The sequence below is a fragment of the Tenrec ecaudatus genome, chromosome 14 (assembly GCF_050624435.1).
Source record: "Tenrec ecaudatus isolate mTenEca1 chromosome 14, mTenEca1.hap1, whole genome shotgun sequence".
In the NCBI taxonomy this organism is placed as follows: Eukaryota; Metazoa; Chordata; class Mammalia; order Afrosoricida; family Tenrecidae; genus Tenrec; species Tenrec ecaudatus.
The window spans coordinates 86,687,978-86,699,439 of NC_134543.1; the positions used below are offsets into that span (position 1 = coordinate 86,687,978).

The 11,462-nt window shown below is 37.5% G+C and overlaps 1 protein-coding gene across 1 annotated transcript; it reads right to left on the minus strand.

Moving 5' to 3' along the window:
• Nucleotides 1-3,623: 3,623 nt before the first annotated feature.
• Nucleotides 3,624-4,592, minus strand: LOC142426657 (olfactory receptor 11G2-like). The gene has a single exon (XM_075532241.1). The coding sequence runs from the start codon at nucleotides 4,590-4,592 to the stop codon at nucleotides 3,624-3,626; it is 969 nt and encodes a 322-aa protein (XP_075388356.1).
• Nucleotides 4,593-11,462: the final 6,870 nt, after the last annotated feature.

Here is an 11,462-nt window from a genome sequence, read left to right on the forward strand (position 1 = left end):
TTCAGAAAGGAAACTGGCTTGTTGGGATTTTAGCTAATTTGCTTATTCACATGATGAACAGTGAAAGGACTCATGCAGAGTTGCTAAAGCGATTAAAATTAACCGATGATCATGGATGAATGAAAATTCAACAGGGATGTATATACAAGGATTTTTCCCTTGTCCCTGTCATATCTCCTTGGTGATGTGATTCCTTTTCTTCAACACATTTATGTTTGTTTTAGAGTGATGATCATCTATGCTGGCTCTTGACAATACTGAAATAGAGTCCCTAGTCGTTTGTGACCAGCAGTCCCTGTCATTCTCCCAAGAGGACATTCTCTGTCCTTGTGCCTCAATCTCCTTTGCAACTCTCTGCCCCAAGTGATCCAACAGGTAAAGGGTTAATGGTTGGCACACAGACCAATAATATTCTATTCATGACCTATGGCTGGGGTGCCTTCTGAGTGCATGATACATATGTCATAGCGATCATTAAATATTTTGGGTATACTGCTTCTTCCATTTTATAAACATAAATAACTCTTGGGTTGTAAGTAATTTTTAAAATGGACACTATCTTTAAGATCTTATAATTTTTTATTGTTGTAAAATTATACATCATACATTAGCCAATCCAACCTTTTCAGTCGTACATTTTCTGGTGGGAATGACATCAATCAGGTGTAACCATCACCAATTACCATTGCCACATTTCCCCTCCCCATAAACACTTACTTCTTCCTAAAATAATTGCTGCCCCCTTTCCCCATCTTCTCTGTCCTTCATAACTGTGAACAAACTTTGGTCTCTATACATTTGCCTATTGTTGTTATATACATGATATCACCTATTATTTACCTTTCTTGATTTACTTATTTCATGTAGCATACGATTTTCATGGTTCATCCATGTTGTCTCATGGATCAAGACTTAAGATTTCTCCTCTGTTTATATGTACACATGCATCACATTTTGTTCAGACATTCATTTGGTGACACTTAGGCTGTTTCCATCTTTTGGCTATTTTGAATAATGCTGCAGTGATCATTAGTATACATGTGTCTCTCTTCCGTTAAAAAAATTGACTTGGAAACATGAGACAGGTAAGTTTGTTTCCTTGCTAGAAATAGTATACTTCATGGATACTTATTTATGTTAATTATTGATTAAATTGTAGTATCATCAGTGTATATGCTCCCTTCCTCTCTTTCTTCGCTCTCCTAAGCATAGGAATCATCTTTCTCTATGTGTAAAATATTTTAGGCACAGATAATTCTTTTCAATTTCTCATATTCTGGAACTGACAGTATTTGGAATAAAAAATTGCATTTGTCTTACTTTTGACTCAAATACATTGTAGAGTTTGTTCCTTCCATTATGGTATCACTTTATTTTTCAAACACATGAAACTAGAATTAATCTAGGAATGATTTTCTATATATGTTATGAGACAGAAATCTATGTATGCTATGATATAGGAATCTAACATCTTATTTTCTAAGATGATTCAATGTACTTAATTTACTTTTCTGTGTGAATGAAAAAAAGATAACCACTTTCCCTCAGAAATCTTGTCTTTCAAGTCCAGGTATTTTATGAAGGAAATCTAATTGCTGCTATACCTGACTCATAGGTGGAACAAATGCATTCATGAAAAATATAAATGAAAATTTTGTACATTCTGTTTCTTAAATCTTTGAAAGAGGAAAATATTGTATTCCACTAGGAGTGAAAGAAATGGAGTTCTATTGAGGAATAGTACAGGCCAAGTTGGGCAGTGCTAAGTAACAATACAAAGCACTCGCTTTTCAAACAGAGAAGACAACTGCTATCAAGTCAATCTGATTCCCACTCATATGTCCCCTACATGAGGTTTCTGGCGTTGTACATCTTTACAGGAGCAGATAGACTAATTTTTCTCCAAGAGAGGTGCTGGTGGGTTTGAACTGTTGACTTTGTGTTGAACAGTTCATGTGTAAGGTGCTCTCAACAGCTTCACCAAAGTCTAGATACAGAGAAAAAAATTAGAGGTATAGGTTAATGGTTGCTTGAGGTCCTTTGACAGGTAGAGGTAGGGCACTTGGTGAGGATAGGGTGAGTTACCTCTTATGTGAGTGGTGATATCTCAGTTTACTCAGTTAGTTATTTATGAGTGCAGTCATGAATGCATTTTTCCCCCTGGAAGTAAATTATTTACACTTTGGCATAGTTTTTTCATAAACAAATGGTTTTCCTCCTGACTTTTGGCTCCCTGAGATTGAATGTTGGGTCTGTCAATCTTACACCTGCCATGAGCGTCTCTAGTTTTAAACGTTTGTGTTTATAAAGTTATTTTCACTATGTTTTTAAGAACCACTTTTGAAAACAACCCCACCACACCACCCACCCACTGCCAAGCTGACTATGACTCAGTGAGGCATAGTGACACATCCAGGGTTTCCCAGACTGTAAAAGGCTCAGTTTCTCCTGTACAGTTCCTGACCTGAGGTTAACTGTCCAATCCTTACCCAACATTGCCTCCAGGACTCCTTTGAAAACAACCCCCCACAGAAATTACAGGAAAACTGTTATGAAAATATTTCATACAAATGCTTTAGGTTATGTTTATGGCAGTATTTTAATAAATTTCACATTATCTATACTAAATCAAATATAGTAAAAGATGCTTTGATTTAATGCCAAGTGAGCAAAACTGTAGTAATGCTTGATCCTTTATATTTAGCTCTTTTCTTTATTACAGTCTAAGTAACTAATGCATTCTAGATTCCTCATCGTTATTTCGTGCATCGTCTGAAAATCACTTACTATTTAGTTAAGGTTATTAGTAAACGTCTTACGGATCCTTAAAGAGCACTTGTTCATTCTTAGCGGCAGCACTAAAAGAATACTCCGGCAAGGTGGACTTCCTTCCCACACACATCTTCCTTTCAAGTCCAACATTTCCCAGTGGAGAATTATTTGCTTATGCTATTAATATCCAAAACCTTCTAGCTAGTTTTTTATTGTGTGAGTGTAAGTAGCTCCAGATCAGCACTACAAAGACAAGTTCTACTATCTTCCTTTTAGAAACTGAATTATACCCATTCCTTATTGATTGATATGGTTAAGTTGTAAAGACTCGTTTGTTTGGTGAAAATCAGCATTATGAAACAACAGAGAATGACTGCATCACATCACAAAATTGAGGTGACTATATTATTATCTCTCTACTAAATTACATCAATTAACTGCCAAACTATAGAATTCTGGCCAGTCCAATTGAACATAACTTTAGCCATCAAACCAGCTCTCTCTCTCACTTTCATGTTGGCATTTGTTACTGCCAGACATATGTAGTTAACGTACCAAGTAGTCAGATAATGGAATTTCTACGATTGCAGAATTTGGGCTCATATGAGAGTTGGTAAGTGAGGGGTAGTTGCAGGCACATAAAATGTCTTATATGTGACATTAATTTCAACACAATCAATTCACTTGTTAAAACTTTCTTAAAGGAAATGAAATGTTTTGTGGGTGACTGGTGTTTAAGATGATAATGGTTCCTTATTATAACAGCTTATTAATAAAACTTAATCAATTTTTGAGCCAAATATACTACACATATTTTATTAAGGTAAATTGCCTTAAGGGACAGTTCTGATTTATATTTTATGAAGAGTTTGCTCAGTCCCAAAGATCTTCTTTAAAGCAGTCAACATCTCCTTGTTTCTGAGGCTGTAGATTAGGGGATTGCATAGAGGTGTTATCACAGAATAGAACAAAGTAACAATTTTTTGCATTTTCACAGAATGTCCTGATCCAGGGATGACATACATCACCATAACAGAGCCAAAAAACAGAACCACCACAGCCAAGTGAGAAGCACAAGTGGAGAAAGCCTTGCGTTTGCTCGCTGCTGAGGGCATCCGGAGCACAGCCAGGATTACCAGAAAATAGGAGCAAAGGACAAAGAGAAAAGTACCAATCATGAAGATAACATTGAACGTAGAGTAAATAAGCTGCGTGGTGGTGTCTTCAGAACAAGACAGCATCATCAATGGCACAGGATCACATATAAAATGGTCGATGATATTTGGGCCACAATAGGGCAATTGTGAAATAAGTATGACTGGGGTTAGAAAGAGGATGAGTCCACCAGACCACCCAAAGATGACCAGACCCATGTACAGCTCTTTCGTCATGATGCGTGGATAATGTAGAGGTCGGCAGATGGCCAGGTACCTGTCAAAGGCCATGATGCACAGGTAGAAGCCCTCATCACAGCCAAAAGAGAAGAAGAAGTAGAACTGTGCAAAACAACGCACAAAAGAGATGGACTTGCTTGTGGAGAGGAAGTTGGCCAGGATGTTAGGGACCGTGGTGGTGACATAACATATTTCCAGGAAAGAGAAATTCCCCAAGAATATGTACATCGGGATGTGCAGACGTCGGTCCCTCCGCACAGCACAGGCTATGGCTGTGTTCCCCATCAGGGTCAGTGTGTAGGTCACCGAGAAGAGCCCAAAGTAGAGGAGCTGCCTTTCCGGGCTTGAGGGAAAGCCCAGGAGGATGAAGTGTGTAACGGAGCTGGTGGTGTCTCTGCTGGATGTATTCATTGTTCTGGAAGACATGGTGAGAGGATGCTGGTTACTGAAATTTAATAGAGAATTTCGTTCTTCCTGGAAACACCAACATTCTTTTAAAAATCATTTTATCAGGGGCTCATACAACTCTTATCACAATCCATACATGCATCAATTGTGTAAAGCACATGTGTGCATTCATTGACCTCATCATTCTCAAAACATTTGCTCTCCAATTAAGACTCTAGCATCAGCTCATTTTCCCCCTCCCTTCCCACTCCTCCCTCCTTCATGAACCCTTGATAATTTATAAATTATTATTTTGTCATATCTTGCACTGTTCAACGTCTCCCTGTACCCACTCTTCTGTTGTCCATCCCCCAGGGAGGTGGTCACGTGTAGATCCTTGTAATTGGTTCCCCCTTTCCAACGCACCCTCCCTCTACCCTCCCAGTATCATCACTCACACCTCTGGTCCTGAAGGGATCATCGGCTCTGGATTCCCTGTGTTTCCATTTCCTATCTGTACTAGTGTATATCCTCTGGTCTAACCAGATTTGCAAGGTAGAATTGGCATCATGATAGTGGCGGGGGAGGGGAGTGGGGGGGGAAGAGAAAGTATTTAGGAACTAGAAGAAAGTTGTATGTTTAATCGTAGCTACATCACACCCTTACTGGCTCGTCTCCTCCCCGACACCCTTCTGTAAGGAGATGTTCAGTGGCCTACCAATGGGCTTTGGGTCTCTACTCTGCACTCCCCCTCATTCACTATGATATGATTTTTTGTTTTGATAATGTCTGATACCTGATCCCTTCGACACCTCTTGATCGCACAGGCTGGTGTGCTTCTTCCATGTGGGCTTTTTTGCTTCTGAGCTAGATGGCCACTTATTTACCTTCAAACCTTTAAGACCCCAGACGCTATACCTTTTGATAGCCATCAGCTTTCTTCATTGCATTCGCTTATGTACCCATTTGTCTTCAGCCATCATATCAGGGAGGTGAACACACAATCATAAGATTTTTTCTTCTTTGATGCCTAAAAACTGATCCCTTTGGCACCTCGTGTTCACACGGGCTAACACCAACATTCTTTATCATTTATTTGATTTTTGCTTAAGCAACAAATAGGTGTTTACTTAAGCCACACACTTATTGTTGATATATCCCCTTGACAGTGATCTTTTAAAAGGATACAGTAACAGAAAGAAGGGAAAACATGAGCTGAGGACAAATATTTGCGTAGGTTAGAACACCAGACACTATATTAGGAGTGCACATTTTGGGGATCTTGATAAATGACATATGCTCAACAAATCTATTCTTTCATTTATCTTTGTGTACTGCCGATATTACAAGGGATTGTGCCTGTATTTCCACCTATGTTAAGTTCTTTCAACTGGATTATGAATGCCAAATTCATTAAGATTTTAAATAGTGATACAAAAGTAAAATTCTTGAATCAGGTATTTTAAAATGCTGTTTCAATGCAGTATGCAAAATAGCATCAGGGCCCCAAATAAAATAAATTTATTTTCAATAAATACTAATTTATTTTCACTCTCAGTTCCTCCAGCACACACAAGGTGTTTTAAGGAGATAATAAAAGAATTCTTTAATTCTAGGAAGATAGTTTTTAGATTACTTCATGTGTCTATTATCAAGATATGTTTGGTGTGAAAAAAAAAGTCTCCCTTTTTTGTAGGCTGTATTTTATACATGGTGAATCAGTGCCCTGTACTCTGGTCTGTAAGTTGCTCTGGTTAATCATTTTCATACATTCCCAAGCGCCTATGTGAACTAGCTATCACTAGTACCGCATTTGATGCTAATGAAAGAAATTAGTGTGCAGCCAAGCTCAGTATGTTTTGACTTCGTAGCCCTGCTCAAGCTGGCTGCAAGAAAAATGGAAAAGTAGATAGGTTTTGTGTTTCTCTGAGGATTTCCCTACTTTATTTTATTTCTCGACCTTTCCCACATTTGTAGAAGCCCTGGTGGCTTAGTGAGTAAGTGTTGGGCTGCTAACCTAAAGGTCAGCAGTTCAAACCACTTCACAGGAGAAAGATCATACTCCCATAACAAGTTGAGTCTCAGAAACTCCAGGGGCAGGTCTCAAAGAGTTGGCATTGACTCAATGAAAGTGAGGTGTTTTAAAAAATTTTTCCCATACTTCTTTATTTTTTATCTATTTTCCATGGACAGTTGACATCTTGCTATATCTCACTATCATGTCTCACCCTTGCATTTTATATCTGTTCAAATGTGAAACACAGAACTTTGCACTTTTCTCCATTCTGCTATTTCTACTCTAGACAGTTATTAAATCAAAATACAATACCCCCCATTCTCCAGACTCTCTCTCTATGACTTATTACATTAGGCAAACTAAGTAATTTAGGAAGATTTATTAATCTTCTTTAATGTTTCAGTTAGTCTTTTAGGTGCTGTAGTTATAGATCTTGCCCTTATAAATTGTATTAGCAAAGGGTTAACAGTAAACCTTTAATACAGACGGCTGAACTTTGATTTATTTTCCATGCCTGCTGGTATTTTTGCATTTTATGAGGGAGCCCTTGATATAGTTCTGTCTAGAGAGACACTTTCAGGATTCTTCAGGTTATACCATATGCAAGCTTGACTATACCTGGCTGAAGCTTATTGGCATGGTCCTTCAAATGGAAGGACTGGTGTTTATAGATGGATAAAACAAAACAAACAAACCAAAACAAAAGAAACAGGCAAGTCTTTGGGTCTATGGATTGTCTAAAACTCAGTTTGTTTATCTGAAGCTTAAAAAATACGGTAAAATGTATGTAACATCACTTTTCCAATTTAATAAATTGTAAGTGTTCTTTCCAGTGGCATCAGTTCCATCATAATGTTGTACAATCTTCACCATGATTTACTTTAAAAACTTTTCATCATCCCACACAGAAATCTTGTATAACTGTTCAATAGTTTTAAAAGAAAATTTTCACTCTTTAGGGAATCATGTTTAATAATATTTTACTTGAATGATTACTTTATTTCGGCGAATTATCTATTTTTTCCTTTAGAAAGTTCTTTGTGCTGTTTCTAGCAGTCTTTATTCACAGCCATGTTACTTAACTTATTCTAGTTACAGAGAAGTTATTGACAATGACTTTGTTTCAGATAATTGTTAATACTCACCGTTTTTGGGTTGTTGTTCTGAATTCTTCCTGAGGATAGCAAATGTCCAAACTCACAATTTAGAGTAAGTCCTATGTGTGCAACAAAAACCCCACACATGGTGACACTTTTTCTATTTGGGGTAAAATTAATTCACATAAAACCAGGTTACATTAATACAACTGACAATATCCTTTGGGTTTGAGAGAGAAGATATTTCTGGAAAGAGAGATCTCCCATATTTCCTCTCCTCCCTGTGTAACAAAGATAATCAAAATAAATGTTTTCTAGCAATTATTCTAGCAACTTCATATACACCTTCACTTGAAATCCTAAACATCCTTACCAATATGTCTTGTTTATTTTGTGAAGGGATGAAAACCAGATGAAAAATATCTTCTAGACCAGCGGTTCTCAGCCTTCCTAATGCCTTTCATACCGTTCCTCATGTTGTGGTGACCACCCCCAACCATAAAATTATTTTTGTTGCTACTTCATAACTGTAATTTTGCTACTGCTATGAATCAGGCGACCACTGTGAAACTCAGGTTGAGAATCGCTGTTCTAGACTCAGAGAAACAAGAAGAAAAAGTCACATTCATAGGCTTTATTGCTATTCCTTGCTAGTGTTTATTCTAATTATATTAAAATATATATCTAATTTCCTCAAAGATAGGTACACACAAAAATCCAGTATTGGTGGCTCACATGTTTTCCAGTTTCCACTCAGTATATGGATGATTGCTGCTGAGAAGGTGGTCAGAGCGGTGAGATGAAATATTTCCTGCTGGAGCAAAAGGCATGTGAAGGCCTCCTGAGAGACTGGGTGATTTAATTTGTAATCTCTCACAGGTTGGAAAAGGTGAACTGTAAAAGAGATTTTCTCAATTTCACAGCTCATGGTTATGATCAAGATGAAGCATCAGATTAAGGCATTATATATGCTATTTCCTTGCATTGGTGACTTTTGGGATTTGAATGATGTCTCCTGATGATTTGATGTGCTTGCCAATAGAGAAGAGTGCTGCTGGATTTTCATTTATAATCAAACTCCAAGTCTTGAGATTCCCTAAGGAATAAAGTAGCAGTGGAATTTGATTTTATCTTTTCTTTCTTCTCTAGTATTCAGGCAATGTTGATGTTTCCTGGGGAATAATTCAGCAGTAAAAAGGATTGTCATAATAGCTACAATAAATATTTCTACTGTAAGGGCTACTTTCCAGTTTTAAAGGACAAACTCTTTGCCTATCAAAATGTGTACTTGTAATATTTAGTTGACACATTTGAGTTGCAGTTTACATATATCATAGGAAATGGACAATTCAAGAGATTCAGCATTCAGGTATGCTATAAGTAGATTTAAATTTTTAATTGATGTTGTCACTGAAAATATAACAGCCACACATACACATATTCAGCACTTCCTACATGTATGTCGTGATATTGCTTGTCTTTGTTGAGGTGTACAGCCACTCTCACTGCCTTCTCTGAGTTGTTCCTTCCCCATTGCCATGAACTCACCACCCTCTTTAGTGCTTTCAGTCTTTAGTGTTCGTTGGACTCATATAAATAGTTCTTAACAGAGGATAATGATCAAGACAGACCTTTAAAATTATTTAAGCTAAGATATTTGGAGATGACTCACAAGTATTTAGCAACAACAGTTTCCTATTTCCTCTAAATGAATAAATGTCAAGAGGTGGCAGCAGTGTAAGACAGCAAAGTCTACAGGCCTCAGTAAGGATTACACCTCAACCTAATGAAAACAAGAATCCTCACAATGGGACCAATAAGCAGCACCATTATAAGTGGGGGGAAATAGAAGAAGTTGTCAAGGGTTTCACTTTACTTGGATCCACAGTTGTGCTCGTGGAGGCAGCTGTCAAGAAATCAGAGAGCATATGGCAGGGGGTAAAAGGCCCACTTAAAGTGTTAAAAATTGAGGATATCACTTTGAGGGCTAAGTTGAACCTCTCTTAAGCCGAGTATTTTTCTACTGCCTCATATGAATGTGAAATCTGGCCAATGAATAAGGAAGACTGAATAATTTGAATTACATTGTTGGAGAAGAGTGTTGACTATATGATGAAAAAAAATCTGTTTGGAAGACTCAAAGCTGGAATGATTCTTAGAAGCAAGGACAAGGCTAGTGAGATGTTTCAGGTACGTTGGACAGTTTACAAGCGAGACCATTCCCCACAAAAGGACATCATACTTGGTGGAGGATGAGCAAAAATGAAGAAGAACTTCAACGATAGGGAACGACACAAGGCTGCAACCATGAGCACCAACGTATCAGTGGTTTTGAGGATTGCATTGGACCGGAAAGTGCTTTGTTTTGTTGTATAGAATCTGTGGGTTGAATCCAGTTTCACATCATCTAACAACACGAGATTATTTTACAAAAGACTTCGGTTTATATTTTTGTTTTAAAGAGCATGTCAGGAAAAGAGTTTCAGGGGCTCATGTAACTTTCATGACTCCAGGAATACTGGAGTCCAAGAGAATTTTAAAATTGACTTTTCATTCTCCTACTTTTTGATACTTCTGTAGTATATTTGATCAAAATGTTAAACATTAGTAGCCAGGCATCATTTAGGTCTCCTCTCCTCACATCGTCATAGCTATTTATACTATAATTACTTATTTAGTACCTACTTTGTACCTCCAACATTTCTCTGTCATTTTGACATACTGTGGAGGGTTGTGTGTTGCTGGAGGCTGTGTTAGATATTTCTAGGTATTGCAACTACCAGCAGGATCACCCAAAGTGGAAAGATTTCAGCAGAGTTTCTAGACGAAGAGCGCCCTAAGAAGAAGGAATCGACTGTGAACTTCAGAGGAATTAACACCGAACACCTTATGGACAGCAGGGGAACAGTGTCAGAGATAGTGCCAGAAGGTGAGTCTCTCAGGGTGGAAGTGCTAGAAGGTGAGTCTCTGAGGAAGATGCGTCTCTGCCCTATTAAATCAGAGTCAAACTCAATGGTGTGGATGATTAATGCCTTTGGGAATAAAGGCTTTAGGTTCATCATTTGTTACTGGGGCTGGACTCAAAATAAGAAGAAACACCTGTAAAATTCCATTAATTGGAACATTGAGTGTATGCAGTAGGAATCTAGGAAAATTGGAAATCTTCAAAATGAAATGGACCACATGAAAATCTATATCTTAGGCATTAATGAGATGAACTGGACTGGTATTGGTCATTTTGAATCAGGTAGTCATATGGTTTACTATGCAGGCAATAAGAGATTTTTGTTACAATCATGGTAAAAAACCAGAAAATATGTCAAGATCTGTCTCAAAGTATAATGCTGTCTATGATAGGATAAGGTCTATCTGTATGCAAGGAAATACAGTCAATACAATTATTATTCACTAAAGCTAGTGATGAAGAAATTGAAGAATTACACCAATGTCGTCTTTTTTTTACTTTATTTATTTTTTAAACATTTTATTAGGGGCTCATACAACTCTTATCACAATCCATACATATACATACATCAAAAGCACATCTGTACATTCTTCACCCTGATCACTTTCAAAGCATTTGCTCTCCACTTAATCCCTTTGCATCAGGTCCTCTTTTTTCCCCCTCCCTCCCTACTCCCTCCTCCCTCATGAGCCCTTGATAATTTATAGATTATTATTTTGTCATATCTTGCCCTATCTGGCTTCTTTCTTTCTTTTAAAATTAAAAGATCATTTTATTGGGGGCTCTTACAGCTCTGCTCTGATAACAATCCATACATCAATTGTATCAAG

What these genes read in the sequence shown, in the direction of transcription:
- LOC142426657 (XM_075532241.1), bottom strand. Translation starts at nt 4,592, where the DNA reads ATGTCTTCCAGAACAATGAATACATCCAGCAGAGACACCACCAGCTCC.